Source organism: Stegodyphus dumicola, chromosome 10, assembly GCF_044657685.1.
Source record: "Stegodyphus dumicola isolate Sdum_Otavi_A_Nest chromosome 10, ASM4465768v1".
Classification (NCBI taxonomy): domain Eukaryota; kingdom Metazoa; phylum Arthropoda; class Arachnida; order Araneae; family Eresidae; genus Stegodyphus; species Stegodyphus dumicola.
The window spans coordinates 125,664,757-125,678,785 of NC_140777.1; the positions used below are offsets into that span (position 1 = coordinate 125,664,757).

At 32.4% G+C, this 14,029-nt stretch overlaps 1 protein-coding gene across 2 annotated transcripts in view; it reads left to right on the forward strand.

Moving 5' to 3' along the window:
- Nucleotides 1-990: 990 nt before the first annotated feature.
- Nucleotides 991-14,029, forward strand: part of LOC118199074 (phosphorylated adapter RNA export protein-like) — a 43,801-nt gene continuing 30,762 nt past the window's right edge. For both annotated transcript variants that reach the window (XM_085825516.1, XM_035370864.2), the window contains exons 1-2: nt 991-1,148; nt 13,175-13,743. In XM_085825516.1, the coding sequence (XP_085681642.1) occupies nt 13,176-13,743 (568 nt within the window). In that variant the 5' untranslated portion in view covers nt 991-1,148; nt 13,175. The remainder of the gene's footprint in view (nt 1,149-13,174; nt 13,744-14,029) is intronic.

Sequence of the window (14,029 nt, forward strand, 5' to 3'; positions counted from 1 at the left end):
GCGGGAAATAAAACCATTTAATTTATAATTGAACTAACATTAGCTTTTTAAATATCAAATTCGTAACAAAATAATAGTAATAAATTAAAGAGAAATTCCCTTAAGGAGACGGAAGACTTTAAAATAGCTAAAAATCAACCAAAATATTAAATTTGTTTTTTTACTCTCGTATTATTCCATATACATAACCACATCGTATGCAAAAAATCGAATTCAAATATTCTAATTTTACGAATTCGTTTTCGAAAGCCCTCGCGAATGAATTCTACTACATGGAGTAACTGGTGTACCGTCGAGTGTTCATGCCGGAAGCCAAATTTTTCCGGGATTACTAAATTTCGATCATGGCAGAATTTAGTCAGCTGTTTAAGCAAAATAAATTCACAAATTTTTGAAAGAGACGATAATAGGGTAATTGGCCTTTAGTTGACGAGGAGACTTAAATTTTGACTTGGTTTTGGAATAGGAATGACAATTTTCCATCAGTCAGAAAAGTAAAATTTTTTAAACATTAGATTACTCAGGACCGTGCATTCCGGGGAAGTTTTTGATCATGAGATTCGAAATTGAATCTATGCCTGGTGCCTTTTTGGGTTTCATTGTAATGCTAGCAGCTCAGTTTGGTCAGTAGGCCTGAGATCAGGCGGGATAGATTGTGCCAGAAAATGTTCACACGTGAGTGTATGCGCCCCTGTCTAACGGGCGGCTACAGTATGCGTCGTTATATGGACTAAATTGTGTAGCAAGGCTGTCAGCGATGGCTTCAGCCTTTTCAGTGTCTTTAAAAGCCATATGATTAGCATTGACCGTTTCAAGGGGTGGAATGTGTTTAAATTGTTGCATAATCGGGCGGCGGCGCGCGTCGTCAGTCGTTAAAGGGCTCAATGTAGACAATCTTTGACGGTTGAAAGGAATTTTGCTTTGAAATCTAAACAGAAGCGTTCAGTCTGAAACATCCAAAATTTTTTTAATTTAATTTTTGTTTAAAATAATGCATAAAATTTAAATTATTGAAGAAAATTATCTAGAAAATTTTATCTATAATGGCACTAAAGTGAATAGGAAAAAGTACTATAACTACGGATTTCTTGCCGCTCCATATTAAAATTGTTTACGAGTGTTTAAGTAGTTTTTTTCATTCTTTGAACGTAGGTATTATTTTAAGTGCGAATTACTTGTATCCTTTAAGAATGTGTTAAAATATTATGTGTTTCTTTTCTGATGATAAGAAATTGAAAAAACATTTTACAGTTATCTGTTTAAATTTTTTAGTATTAAATAAGAACGTGGTTTTGAGTTTGGCTTCTTTAAGAATTATTTCTACATTTTCTTTACCCCTTTCTCTATCATTTTCGATAGAGAAATACGATTTCTACTTATTTTAGTGCAATAAACTGAATACAGTTTTTCATTGTAGTAAACTTAAGAATAGTTTGTGCTTATGTACAGTTATCTTGAAATCAAAATTTTATTATTAAAATTTAAATGAAATAGCTTACCCTTTTTCCTGAATCCTAGTATCCGGTGCATACGGGATTTGGCGACTTTATAATGAGCAGTAAAAACGAAACATATAGGATGAGTAGTAAACGGGTCTTTCAAAGAATATATATAGTTATGTAGTATATACATAAACATAGTGATAGTATATACATAAACATTTTTTGGGTCGTTTTTGGTGTTGGCGATAATTTTCAAAACCGCGCCAAGGCTGCACGGTATACTAGGATTTTACCTGACTTTTTTTTTGGGGGGGGGGGGGGCGTGTGTAAAATAGAAAAAGGTATTATTTTGATAATAATGAATATATATTCTGCTAGTAGGATTATTCTCTTTCCTGTTTTAAAATAAGAAACTACTTTTTTACCTAGGACTAATTCAGCCTGTTACTATACGTTTGGCATTATACAACATTTGTTAAAATTCAATTTTAACACTCTTTTTAAGGTAATTCATTGTAATTTAGTAACTATATGTATATTTGTTAAAAGTTTTCGGTTGATCTTTACAATATGGTAACTGGTAGTTTGACGACATTTTGGAGGCGATAAAGGTTACTACCTGGGACTTTGGTAATAATGTGAGCAGTACTCAGTTCCGATTACGCATTATTTTACGTGAGGGAAATGAGAGATCATGGGATATGTCATGTGATATTAATGGACGAATTACGGTTCTTTAATCGGAAAAGGGGGGAAATCGGGAAAAAATGTGGAAATTTTGTATTTAGCTTTATTCTGTGTTGTGTGAAACAGTGTTGTGTAATTTTTGGATCCCATGGCCCTAACTAAAGTGATTCGAAATGGGTATTTAGGCATTGTGATAAAGAGAAGTTTGCTTTTTATTTAGCGGAGGAAGTATGGAGGAAAAATTTGCAGAAAAAATCTTTCAATAATTTTATTGAATGAATTAGAAAAGTGTATCCGCCACGTAATCAAGATTCTGAAGAAGATTAGGTAAGTTAGTATTTTTAATTATTTGAGGATATTATTTTTATGCATTGTTCTAAATGTAAGGTGGAAAGGAATTTGGTATTATTGGGAAAATTGTTATTAGCAATGATTTAGTTTAAAGTAATTAGGATTGTAAGGTAATTTTTATTAATTTAATGTATGTGCTCATTTATATTTTAAGTAGTGTTTTTGAATTTAATTATATTTTAATGAAATGATAGTTATTTTGTGAATTTTATGTTTGTAGGAATTTGGTATACGTTTAAGTTGAAATAAACGTGCATGGAAATAATTTAAATATTTGATACTAAGTATTTGTAATACTTGCGGTATGAATTAGTTGGTGACGTGTATAATGTAATAGATGATTTAGAGGTAAACGTTTTTGGATATTTTATTTATTTTATATGTGGAAATGTTCATATTTGTAAAGGCTAAATACTTTTTCGCGATCAGGTAATTTCATATATGTTCTTTTTACCGGGTTTAAAGATTGAGAAAATTGTTATGTATTTTCGTGAAATTTTTCTAATTTATGAAAAAAAAAAGCAGTGTGCATGGATATAGTGAAGAGTGTGCGCAATGCCATTTTTGTGCAATTCTGGGGTGTTTTTTTAAGTAAAAATAAGTCGACGTGTACATGGTTTAGTGATATTTTAATTAAATGATAGTTATTTTGTGAATTTTATGTTTGTAGGAATTTGGTATACGTTTAAGTTAAAATAAACGTGCATGGAAATAATTTAAATATTTGATAGTAAGTATTTGTAATGCTTGCGGTATGAATTCGTTGGTGACGTGTATAATGTAATAGATGATTTAGAGGTAAAAGTTTTTGGATATTTTATTTATTTTATATGTGGAAATGTTCATATTTGTAAAGGCTAAATACTTTTTCGCGATCAGGTAATTTCATATATGTTCTTTTTACCGGGTTTAAAGATTGAGAAAATTGTTATGTATTTTCGTGAAATTTTTCTAATTTATGAAAAAAAAAAAAGCAGTGTACATGGATATAGTGAAGAGTGTGCGCAATGCCATTTTTGTGCAATTCTGGGGTGTTTTTTTAAGTAAAAATAAGTCGGCGTGTACATGGTTTATGTGTATGTGTTATTTTGAAAAACGCGTAAGGTGTATGGTATTGTGCACTTTTTCCCAATTTTGCAGTGAATATTTGTCATGATTAAGCAGTTTTGTTTGATAAAATTTCTAGCATAAGTGTAATTCGGCTAGTAGATTGTTGGAAGAAGTGTTCAGTAGATAAGAAGAAAAGAAACATGTCGTGAAGACAAAATGGCGGCGGGGAAAAAAAAATAGAGGGTTGCTGTAGGAGAGTTGGTTGCCAAATTTTCGCCAAAAAATCGCCAAGTTACCATAATGTAAAGATCAACCAAGTTTTCAATTGGTTTCCCTTGTTTTTTGATGCCAAGATGGCCGCTGCACAAAACCAAAATAAAAAGTAAAAGAATTGCACGTTGTACATGTACACATCGATCTATTTTCACTTAATAAAACATCAGAGAATTCCACAAACTTGACATAGTGCTTTGCCTTGAGAATCTCCATGTACACATCAATCCATTTTCACTTTAAAAAAAAAAAAAAAAATCAGGAATTTAAAACTAAGTGAAAACTATCATGGTAACCAGAAATGGAGCTTCATCACCAAAATCTGTCGCCAAAGGGGCACCCAATTTTACACTACAGTTGTATATTTATTTAGGCAGTGAACTCAATTCATATTTTTTCTTTTTTTTTTTTTTAACTTACCATTGGCTTTAGGATGTTAACCCGGGAGGATGCACGCTGTATTATGTAACAGGATAACGTGCATGGGGTGTCAACACACCCCAAGCAATTAAATGACATACAAATTAAACATATAATTACAATTAAGTAAAAAATGCATTCTATATTAATTGCAACATTTGGAACTACTCTGATATGCGCCCTCAAGTCGCCAAATATTTTTGGCAAGAAACTTCATGCTGCCATATTACTATCTAAATTTTTTGTCTACATTTCTAACTTTTAGCCTAAAATGTCTCCAAAAACTCGGTTTTCGCACATCCAAAAACTACGTTTTCAACATAGAATTTAGCTAAAAATCCAAAAACAAAAAATTTAGATAGCAAAAATGTAAAGTTTCTAACCAAAAATATTTGACAAGAATCCATGTATACAGCAACATGTTTTAACTTAAAAAAAAAAATCTACGAATGGCACAGTGTAGGCAACGAACGAATCTACAAACTACACACACCTCGCTTTAATAAATTAACATAACAACAATAAATTTCAAAGAATACCATGTACACAGCATCCTGTTTAAACTTAAAAAAAATTCTACTAATTGCACAATTTGGGCAAGGAAGGAATCTACGATCTACGCACTCCTCGCTTTAATAAAATAACATAACAATAAATTTCAAATAATACCATGTACACAGCGTTCTATTTCAACTATAAAAAACATCTATGAATTGCACAGTCTAGACACTAAACAACAAAATAAACTAAAGTAAATTTCAAACAGTTTAAAAAAACAACAATAACGACAGAAATTCATACTAAAGAACCAATGAACATAACATTCTACAAAATAAGAACAAGGATAAAATAAAATGCACTTACCATGAATTAATGCGTTTTCGAATAGCAGAAATATGAATTTCATACCGCCTTTAACATGCCGCCACGTAATCACTATCGTATTTACATGACAGCCAGACACACTATCCAGAAAATTTATACTATGGTTCACAAATAAATAAAATTACAAATCCCTACTTCTATCATGCACTGCCATTAAAAATAATCTCCCAGACCCTCTTTCCACACTTCCAAATACCCACTACCCCTCAACAGGATAGCCACAATGATATTTCCTTTTGCCGAACTTCAATTCAACAACTACCATTTTATCTTTCCCTCCCATCTTCTCAGACACAGAGGCGAATCAACGAGCTCCAGCGAAAGATTTTTCAACGTCAACAGGGTTGCCATAGAACACGCAATCGTGCCAAAAACCAGCGCAGAACACATATCGCCACATTTGATGTAATTAGGGCATATATTAGAGTTGTACTCAACATTTATTATGTAAAATAGCTTAATGTTAATTTTAAAATTAAAAACAAATAAATATTTTTTTTTTTTCAGATGACTAGGTATCATTGATGTCCATGAGAATTTTTTTTTTTTTATTTGTGAATGCAATTATAATTCAAATTATGCAGAATTATTACATGAACAATAAGTTATTAATTATCAGATCAATTAGGCTGAGGAAGCATTAGATATTTTGCAGTTTATACATGAAGCATCTATTTCACAGTGCTCTTGACATTTTTTGGTAAAAGTATATTTTGGGGTACCCATTGGCGATTTTTGGCGGTACATGGATACCGAGATTGTGCAATGCTTTGACTTGTTGTTTTGGTCTGCATAGTGGCGATTTTTGGCGCAAACATTGCCGCTACACAAGCCAAAATAACAAGTCAAAGAATTGCACCAACTCGGTATCCATGTACACATCGACCTATTTTCACTTTAAAATAAATCCCCGAATTGCACAAAAATGCGATTACATACTCCCTTTATCCATGAACACATTAATTTACACATAAAAAATAATCCTCGAATTGCACAAACTATGCTTTACACATTTCCTTGAGTTTGTCCATGTACACATTCATATATTTTCACTTAAAAAGTCAAAGGAGCACCCAATTCTACAGTAGAGGCAAACGAAAAATACATAATCTCAATAAACTACATTTTAAACCAAACAATAAAATAACACAAAAAAGGAAAAACCTGGTATGCATTTTAGAACTACACAAAGCAAAAATCCCTTTACCTTATTTAGAAATTTGTTCGTCTTCGGTCTGTGGCACACAAAATTCCTTAACAGCATTCAAAAACTTCCTAAAATTATCTGAACTACAATCTGTATATTGGTATTGCCACAGAAATTCACAAAAATAAGAGTAAAAAATATACTATGGCTACTAAGTAAACCTTCATTTGCACAATTCATTCAATTAGTGCACTTTTCCCCTTTTGTTCCAAATCATACAGAAACTTCAAATTAATCTTACTACATTCAGCCATTGTACCGTCTAAGCAATATACTTCATAAGCAACACACACCACAAAAGCCTTTGCAAAACATCCTATGATTCAAAATTTCCCAGAATAATGCAAATACTTACGTCATAATAGGGTTTCCATAACATTCAACTACTCAGGTTACCATAAATGATACAACAACTTGGCGATAAATGAAACAACAACTTCGCGATAATACAAGAGATACCTTAAAGTCAACTCTAACCCATTTTTTTTTACACTTCACACATTTAGTTTTTGATTTTCCATCTTTTTGCCTTGAGCACATTTAACATCTCCGACATTATAATTTTTTTCCTCTGTTTGTGGTTCATCAAATCATTTTCTGTAAGAAATTGGCCAATTCATAACTGGTATACCAATTGTCTGCTGTAAAGTTTTTTCCAGATTTGTGTAATAAAGCTAAGATGCGCTTTGCTATTTCACTAGAATCGTTGACTTTCTTGTATGGCCCATCTGTCTGCTGATCTGCATAAATTTCCATGTTGAAAGTATAGAAGATCCTAGAACAAACCACAGCAAATATCTTTATACCATATCTTGCAGGTTTCTTAGGTATATACTGCCGAAAGAAGCATTGTCCTCAAAAAGTTTGTAGCTTTTCGTTCAAAGTCACGTAGTCCCCTACGTGATATAATTTTTTTCAGGGCTTGACAAAATTTTCAAATAAATCTCTTATTTTCACTCTTCCTTCTGTTATCCCATATTCCGACATTATCAAATTATGAGGCATGAAGAATGAAAAGAAAACGCTTATAGTTAGGCTTGCCAGATGTTCCGGTTTGCAGACAAAATCCCGGTGTCCCGGCTGGTTTACTTCTCATCTCAGTAAAATTTAAATTTGATTTTATAGATGACCCAAAAGTCTAAAAATAATTAACTGTGAAGTATTATATAATATAATTACTTTGTCAGTTATCTCTGTACTGTATGACCGGGGAAAACTATAGAAGAGTGATGATCTGCCAATAAATAATATTCACATCGTATCGTCTTGTCTCGCCAATGGTGACCATGCGAGAGGCTTTCCGGGCAAGTTCAATATTCCGAGTCCAATTTTACAGTAAAATTAAAATCAGATTAGCTTGTGAAGATATTTACAAGATTAAAGCCAAAAAAAGATTTTTTAAAAAATGCCCTAGCCAGTGAAAAGTACATGTAAATATTATTCAAATTTTTATTTCTCATTTAAAGTGTTTCTTTTTACTTAAGTAACTTATGTTAGCATGTAGAAAATAAAATGTTTAAATTTATATGTTTATGATTTGATTTGTTTATATGTTTATGTTGTTTATGATTTCAGCCTTTACAATAATTTCCCATTCCTATTTCTTCATGTGATAGAGTTACTAAGCCAGCTAAATTAAAATTAAATTGTTTTAGACTTTAACCATAAATCCACATTCTTAGTTTGAATTTGACTGTTCTTGTTTAATTATATCACCATGAGCTGTAATTGATTTTGTTAGCCTTTATTTTGAGCATGCCTTTATGTTCTAAGTTCTGAGGCTTATTTAAACCTTTATCTGACATTGTACAGTCAAAAGTCGTTAATCTGGACTCGTCGGGACTTCGGCGATTCCGGATTATAGATCATCAGTTTAAATCTGGTAAGATGGCATGCAGAAATTATAAAATTAAAAATATGAAACCGTAATTTATGAAATAAAGAACAATTATGATCTAAAGGGTATCAAAATTTACAAAAAAAAAGCTTAATATTTATTTGTTTACTTTATTAAACATTTCTTTCAATGTAAGTTGTTTAAGTTGCTTCATTTTTTATGTGATAATAATTCTATAAACAGACATAATTTCTTGTTCAGTTACAAAGTTCCGCTGTTCAAGTCCTATAATTGCTGTGTCTACCGACTAATTTGTCAATCGAAATTTTTTCATTTTCGATAACCTCTGTCACTTTCTTCGCTATCGGAAGCAAATTATAATGACGAGGAACTTTATTTAAATCATATCAAAGACGGAGTACATCGAGATGAAATACTACATTTAGTAAGGAATTATAAGCCAAATAAAATAAAAACATCTGCCCTGAAGATAAGGATAGTGCTGACAGATCAACTTCCAATTCATTGTGCGCCGCGGCGTTAAAGATAAACAAAGGATATGCCTTTATCCATTTTTTGCAGCAATTCCACTTTTTCTTTAATGAACTTTGAAACATACTTTCGCTTTGTAGATCCTTTACATATTAGTAAATATATATCAGAAATTCCATTTGACATAATCGAAAGTTCAAGCTTACTTTTATAAAATTGCTCTAACAGTCTGCAAAAAATAATAAACCGGATCCAATTCGAAGATTAAGGAACAACGCAATCTGCAACATTAACTGAAATAGATAATTTTAGCTTAGCTTATACCGTCCGTTATATTATATTAAATGCGCACTCGTAAACATATTTTGCGCACACGCACAAGCATATTCGCAGCCGTAAAGATCTTACGCGCATGCGTCAAAGTGACGCATGCGCAGAAAGTTTGTAGCTTTGAGGTCCGGATTATGGGTGTCCGAATTAACGACTTTTGACTGTAGTTACTTTCAGATATAGCAATAATTTGCTTCACTTCTGTTGGGAGGTTTTGGACTATTTAACTTGTACAAAATCAAGTAAACCCTCATAGGTACATTGTGGAGAGGTACATTGTTAAGTTAGGAGATAAAGCACACAGAAACTAGTGAGAACATTGGTTTGCATATTGAGACAAATTTCTGATTGTTAGAAAAGATGCTTAAAGAGAAGGAAATCAATATAAATTAGCCAAAATGTCTGAAAAGGCTTTAAATTAAAAAGATGCATAAATATTTTGTTGAGTATTGTTACAAAACATAAATGTTTTGTAGCTTTTAATATGTAATTATCCTAATATTGTTTATGAATCAGTGTCGTAAATTAAATGTATTTTAAAATGTGAAATTTTATTAGATTGTTATATTAATAAGGCTTTTTTAACCTTTTTCTGGACTACCTAATTTAATTATTTATTACTGCTTACCTTTAAAAATTATCTCTGCATATGAAACTGAGATATTGCTTTTCATTAATTCTTACGTGGTCACAAGATAAAACACAGAAATGTAAAAATTCATGTAAAACTTAGTCTTTGCATCTAGTGAGACTTGAAATGATACAAACAATTTATCATCTCTGGTGCTTTAGTGGCTTATTGGAACCTTAAAGTATATTAACTGGGTTACAATCCCTGGAACTCTACATAAAACTACGACACTAACTGCGGCAGACAGAATCCAACTAACTTTTAAAACTTGCCAACTGTGCCTACATCAGGCCTTTCAGGTTTGTTTTAATCAGCAGGTCTTTCTCTAAGCAAGCAGCAGCAATGACAACATCCAGTTTTGGTTATGAATCATGCTGATTATCATCTTACTTCTCATTTTAATCCATGCCGCTTGGTATAAAATCTACCTATAATTTACTAAACCTGTAAACTGAGTAAGTATGTGACAAAAGGAAACATAAAATAGTAATAATAAAATAAAGCTGTTATTAAAACAAAAATAAAATGTCATTTATCTTCTTATAACTATGTCCAACTATTATGAGTGTAAAATATTCAATGCTACTTGATACATTTTATAAAGTTGATTTTATTCTCAAAGTTATTAATAATTTTGTTAATTCATGTTTAATAATAATAATTCATCCTTCTTATGGATCTATTTTACTTTTAGGATGGTATTACAAAAGTGAAGTTCAGGCATAAAAATTATTTTTAACTGAATTTATTCAGTTCCCATTTGCTCATAGGTTCTTAATTTTTTTCATTAATGGTCCTTAAAAGTACTTATTTTCCATGTGCTGAAATGCGAACGAATGCTGTTTGCCATAATTTATCAAACCAAATCATTCTCAGGATAAAACCTAAATCACAATTAAGCTGACTGCTATATTACAGTTGGTTAAGAACTGAACTCGCTAGTTTTTGGACCTCAGTGTATATACTGTAACATGGACTGTTCTGGAAGAATTGGCCATAGGACTTTGAAAATGTGTTTCTGGAAATCATCCAAAAAATCGACAAGTTGGGTAGAAATCAACAAAATTGTCTCCTGGGCCCATTAAGAATGCATTCGCACATACGAGGGCTATCCAGAAAGTAGATTACGTTTTGGAATAAAAAAATAAACAAAGTATAGGAAACAAATTTTATTATATACAGATGAAAGCCACACTCAAATACTACTTTTCTACATAGTCACCATACAAATTAAGGCATTTATCGTAGCGATGTACGAGCTTGGAAATTCCTTCGTCGAAAAATTCGGCCGCCTGCGCCTTTAACCACTTCGTTACCTCTTCTTGCAGCTGTGCGTCGTCATCAAAACGCATTGATTGCAATTTCGTTTCACAGTTCACATGTTTCACCCATGTTTCGTCACCAGTAACGATGCGATCGAGTAAAGAGTCACCATCCTTATGGTAAGCGTCCAAAAAGTTCAACGCTGCAGCCATTCGCTGATTTTTGTGGTCCTCTGTCAAGATTTTTGGAATCCATCTTGCACAAAACTTGTGGTAACCAAGCTTTTCGCTAATGATTTCGTGCAACAAACTTCGCGAAATTTGTGGAAAACTCAAAGAAAGTTCCGTTATTGTGAAATTTCGATTTTCACGGACTTTAGCATCGACTTTTTCGAGAAGTTCGGCGGTCACTATGCTGGGTCTCCCACTTCGATCTTCGTCGTGAACATTGGTTCGGCCATTTTGAAATCTTATGACCCACTGACGCACTCCACCTTCAGTGATAATGTTGTCCCCATACACTTCACGAAGCTGCCGATAGATTTCTATCGGTTTACAGTTTTTTGCAGTCAGAAACCTTATTACTGAGCGCACCTCGCAGCTCGCGGGATTTTCAATTAACGCAGACATTTCAAACCGTCACAGTATCTGAACGGAGCACAGCACGAACCTCTCACTAGCACGGCTAGATGCAGACTGAGCTGCACAACGCTCTGACCCTAAGATGGCCGCGCTAGCCCCGCCCCTTGCGGACACAGACGGAAACGTAATCTACTTCCTGGATGGCCCTCGTATCTCAAATTTTACTTAAGCTGCTTTTACAATTTAAGCATTACTGAACTCAGAACTGAAAGCCACAAATAATTAACCTAGTAAAATAATGCACAGCAGTACACAAAAACAACTGCACAATTAAAAAAAGATTAAAATATTTGCAACAATAGTAATTTTCAAATATTGCATTAAGAAAGAAGAATCTTATAACACTAAATAGCAGACATTAAATTAAAAATGCCATTTGCCATGGCAGAGAACATTTTCCCTTTGAAATGCATACAGCCCTGCATGAATTCAATTAAATAAGGGTATAAATGTTGGTAGGCATCTCTTTGACACTACCCCATAAGTACTCAAGAGATTGGATATGATAACTAGCGTCCAGATCAACGAAATGTTTAACACTTTGGCAGTTACACGAATAAAAAATTCTTTCTTCTGAAATACATACGATATCTATCAGTCGCAGTCAAAACAGGTGGCACTTATTTTCTCCATAAATACTTTGCTCAGTGTCACCATCTGTAAGCCAGAAAAATAGAGATGGTTTTGAAAAGAAAATAAACTAATAAATTTAATAAAAATACTTTATTTGCCATTAAATATTTTCACATGTTATTAATCTGTCAATATAATAATATTTTGGTGCTGGTTTTTTAAAATGTAACAAGCCATGTTAGATAATTAATTCAATAAGGCATATAATATTATAACAATAAAAAAACTATTGAATATATATATATATATATAGATATTTACTTAAAAACAGTTTTGTGTGAAGAAGGCCTTGAAACATGGAATAGTACACAATATAATATTTTGCACCATTATAAAATCTTCTCCCTTTGAATCATATTCTGAACTTTTAAAACAAAAAGTGTATCCGAATCACTTTTATTATCTGAAAAAAGGTTTTTGTTTTCAGAATGAGATTCCTTATTAAAAAAAAAAAAAAAAAAAAAAACATACTTTAGAGTTTCTAGCTATAATGTGAATTCAAAATATAGCAATAAAAATTCCTGAAAAAACTGCTAAGTTCGCTTTTACTATGGAGGAAGTTATCCAACTGCCATCAGTGCTTTGTAAAATCAACAAATTTGCATGTTCAGCGCATTCATAACACTTGAAAGCACTGCATTATTTTGAAGAATGAACCCACTTGATCTGCACGCATTGGGACTAAAGTCTAATTCGCCAGTGGGTTTTGTTCATTACCATTAGAACAGAAACCTGTAATGCAAGTCATGTTCATTTGGACCCACTGTGGTGCATAACTGGGATGCGAGCTAGGCTCTTTGATGACCACCAAAAGGTTTTTTAAAAAAAACCTATTTAAATGAAAAATATGACTATGTGAGTGATGTTTAGAAAGGGAATTTCACCACGAAACCAAACCAAACCGGTGAATGAAGAACTGCACTAAAGCAAAAAAAAAAATCGCCGTATAGCTTTAATATTAAAAAACCGAAGATTTTTTGGGCGGAGATGAGAATTTATTACTTGTGTATGATTTATTTTTTTATTCTGCAGGATGGATGCTGTAGTTGGTTATCGTGTGAAACAGAGCAGTTCATCTGACAGTGATTCTGAGGACAGTGACAAGGAATGCACATTTTGGAAAAGAGCTTCCAGGAAACCTAATAAAGATGTTGTTGAGAAGGCTTCAACAGATATATCACCATCTGTTGAAAGTTGTATTGAAACAACATCCTTAGAAAATGTTGCTAACCCTGTAGGACATTCTACTTCCCAACAACAAAAACGTAAAAGGAACACTATCTGGTCAGATGTTTTGGAAGATCAATTGATAGCTGAGGACTTGGGAGGTGTCCTTCTTAAGAACAAACCAAAAGGATATGGAAGTAGAGGTCATGAAAGCTATGATTACACGTTAGGTTATCAGTATCATAAAACAAAAGGTGATTTAGACAACCGCATATCTGCTAATGAATACTCAGGAGAATCTGAAACCAATTCTAGGACATCAAGTGATTTTAAAAAAATTTATATGAGAAACTTACCTAAATTAGATGGTACTGAAACTTCAGCTGCTTGGAAAATAGTTAATGTGCTTAATGAAAAGAAAAAATATTTGATATGTAAGTAATCTAAGTTTTTTTAATGCTTCCTTATATTATTCTTTTATCTAATGCATTATAATAATTTGGCAACATTGTTTCAAGAATGTTATTTTGTATTGGACGATATTTCTTCCTTCCTTTTTGAAATGGAAAATATTTATATGTAACAGAATTTGATTTTCTCATTGAAACAGAGTTTCTTAAACTGTGGGTCGCGACCCCAATTGGGGTCATGGAACCTGCAGCAGGGAGTCACCAAAAATTTTAACAATTTTGATATTTCTTTAACTTATAATATTTTTAC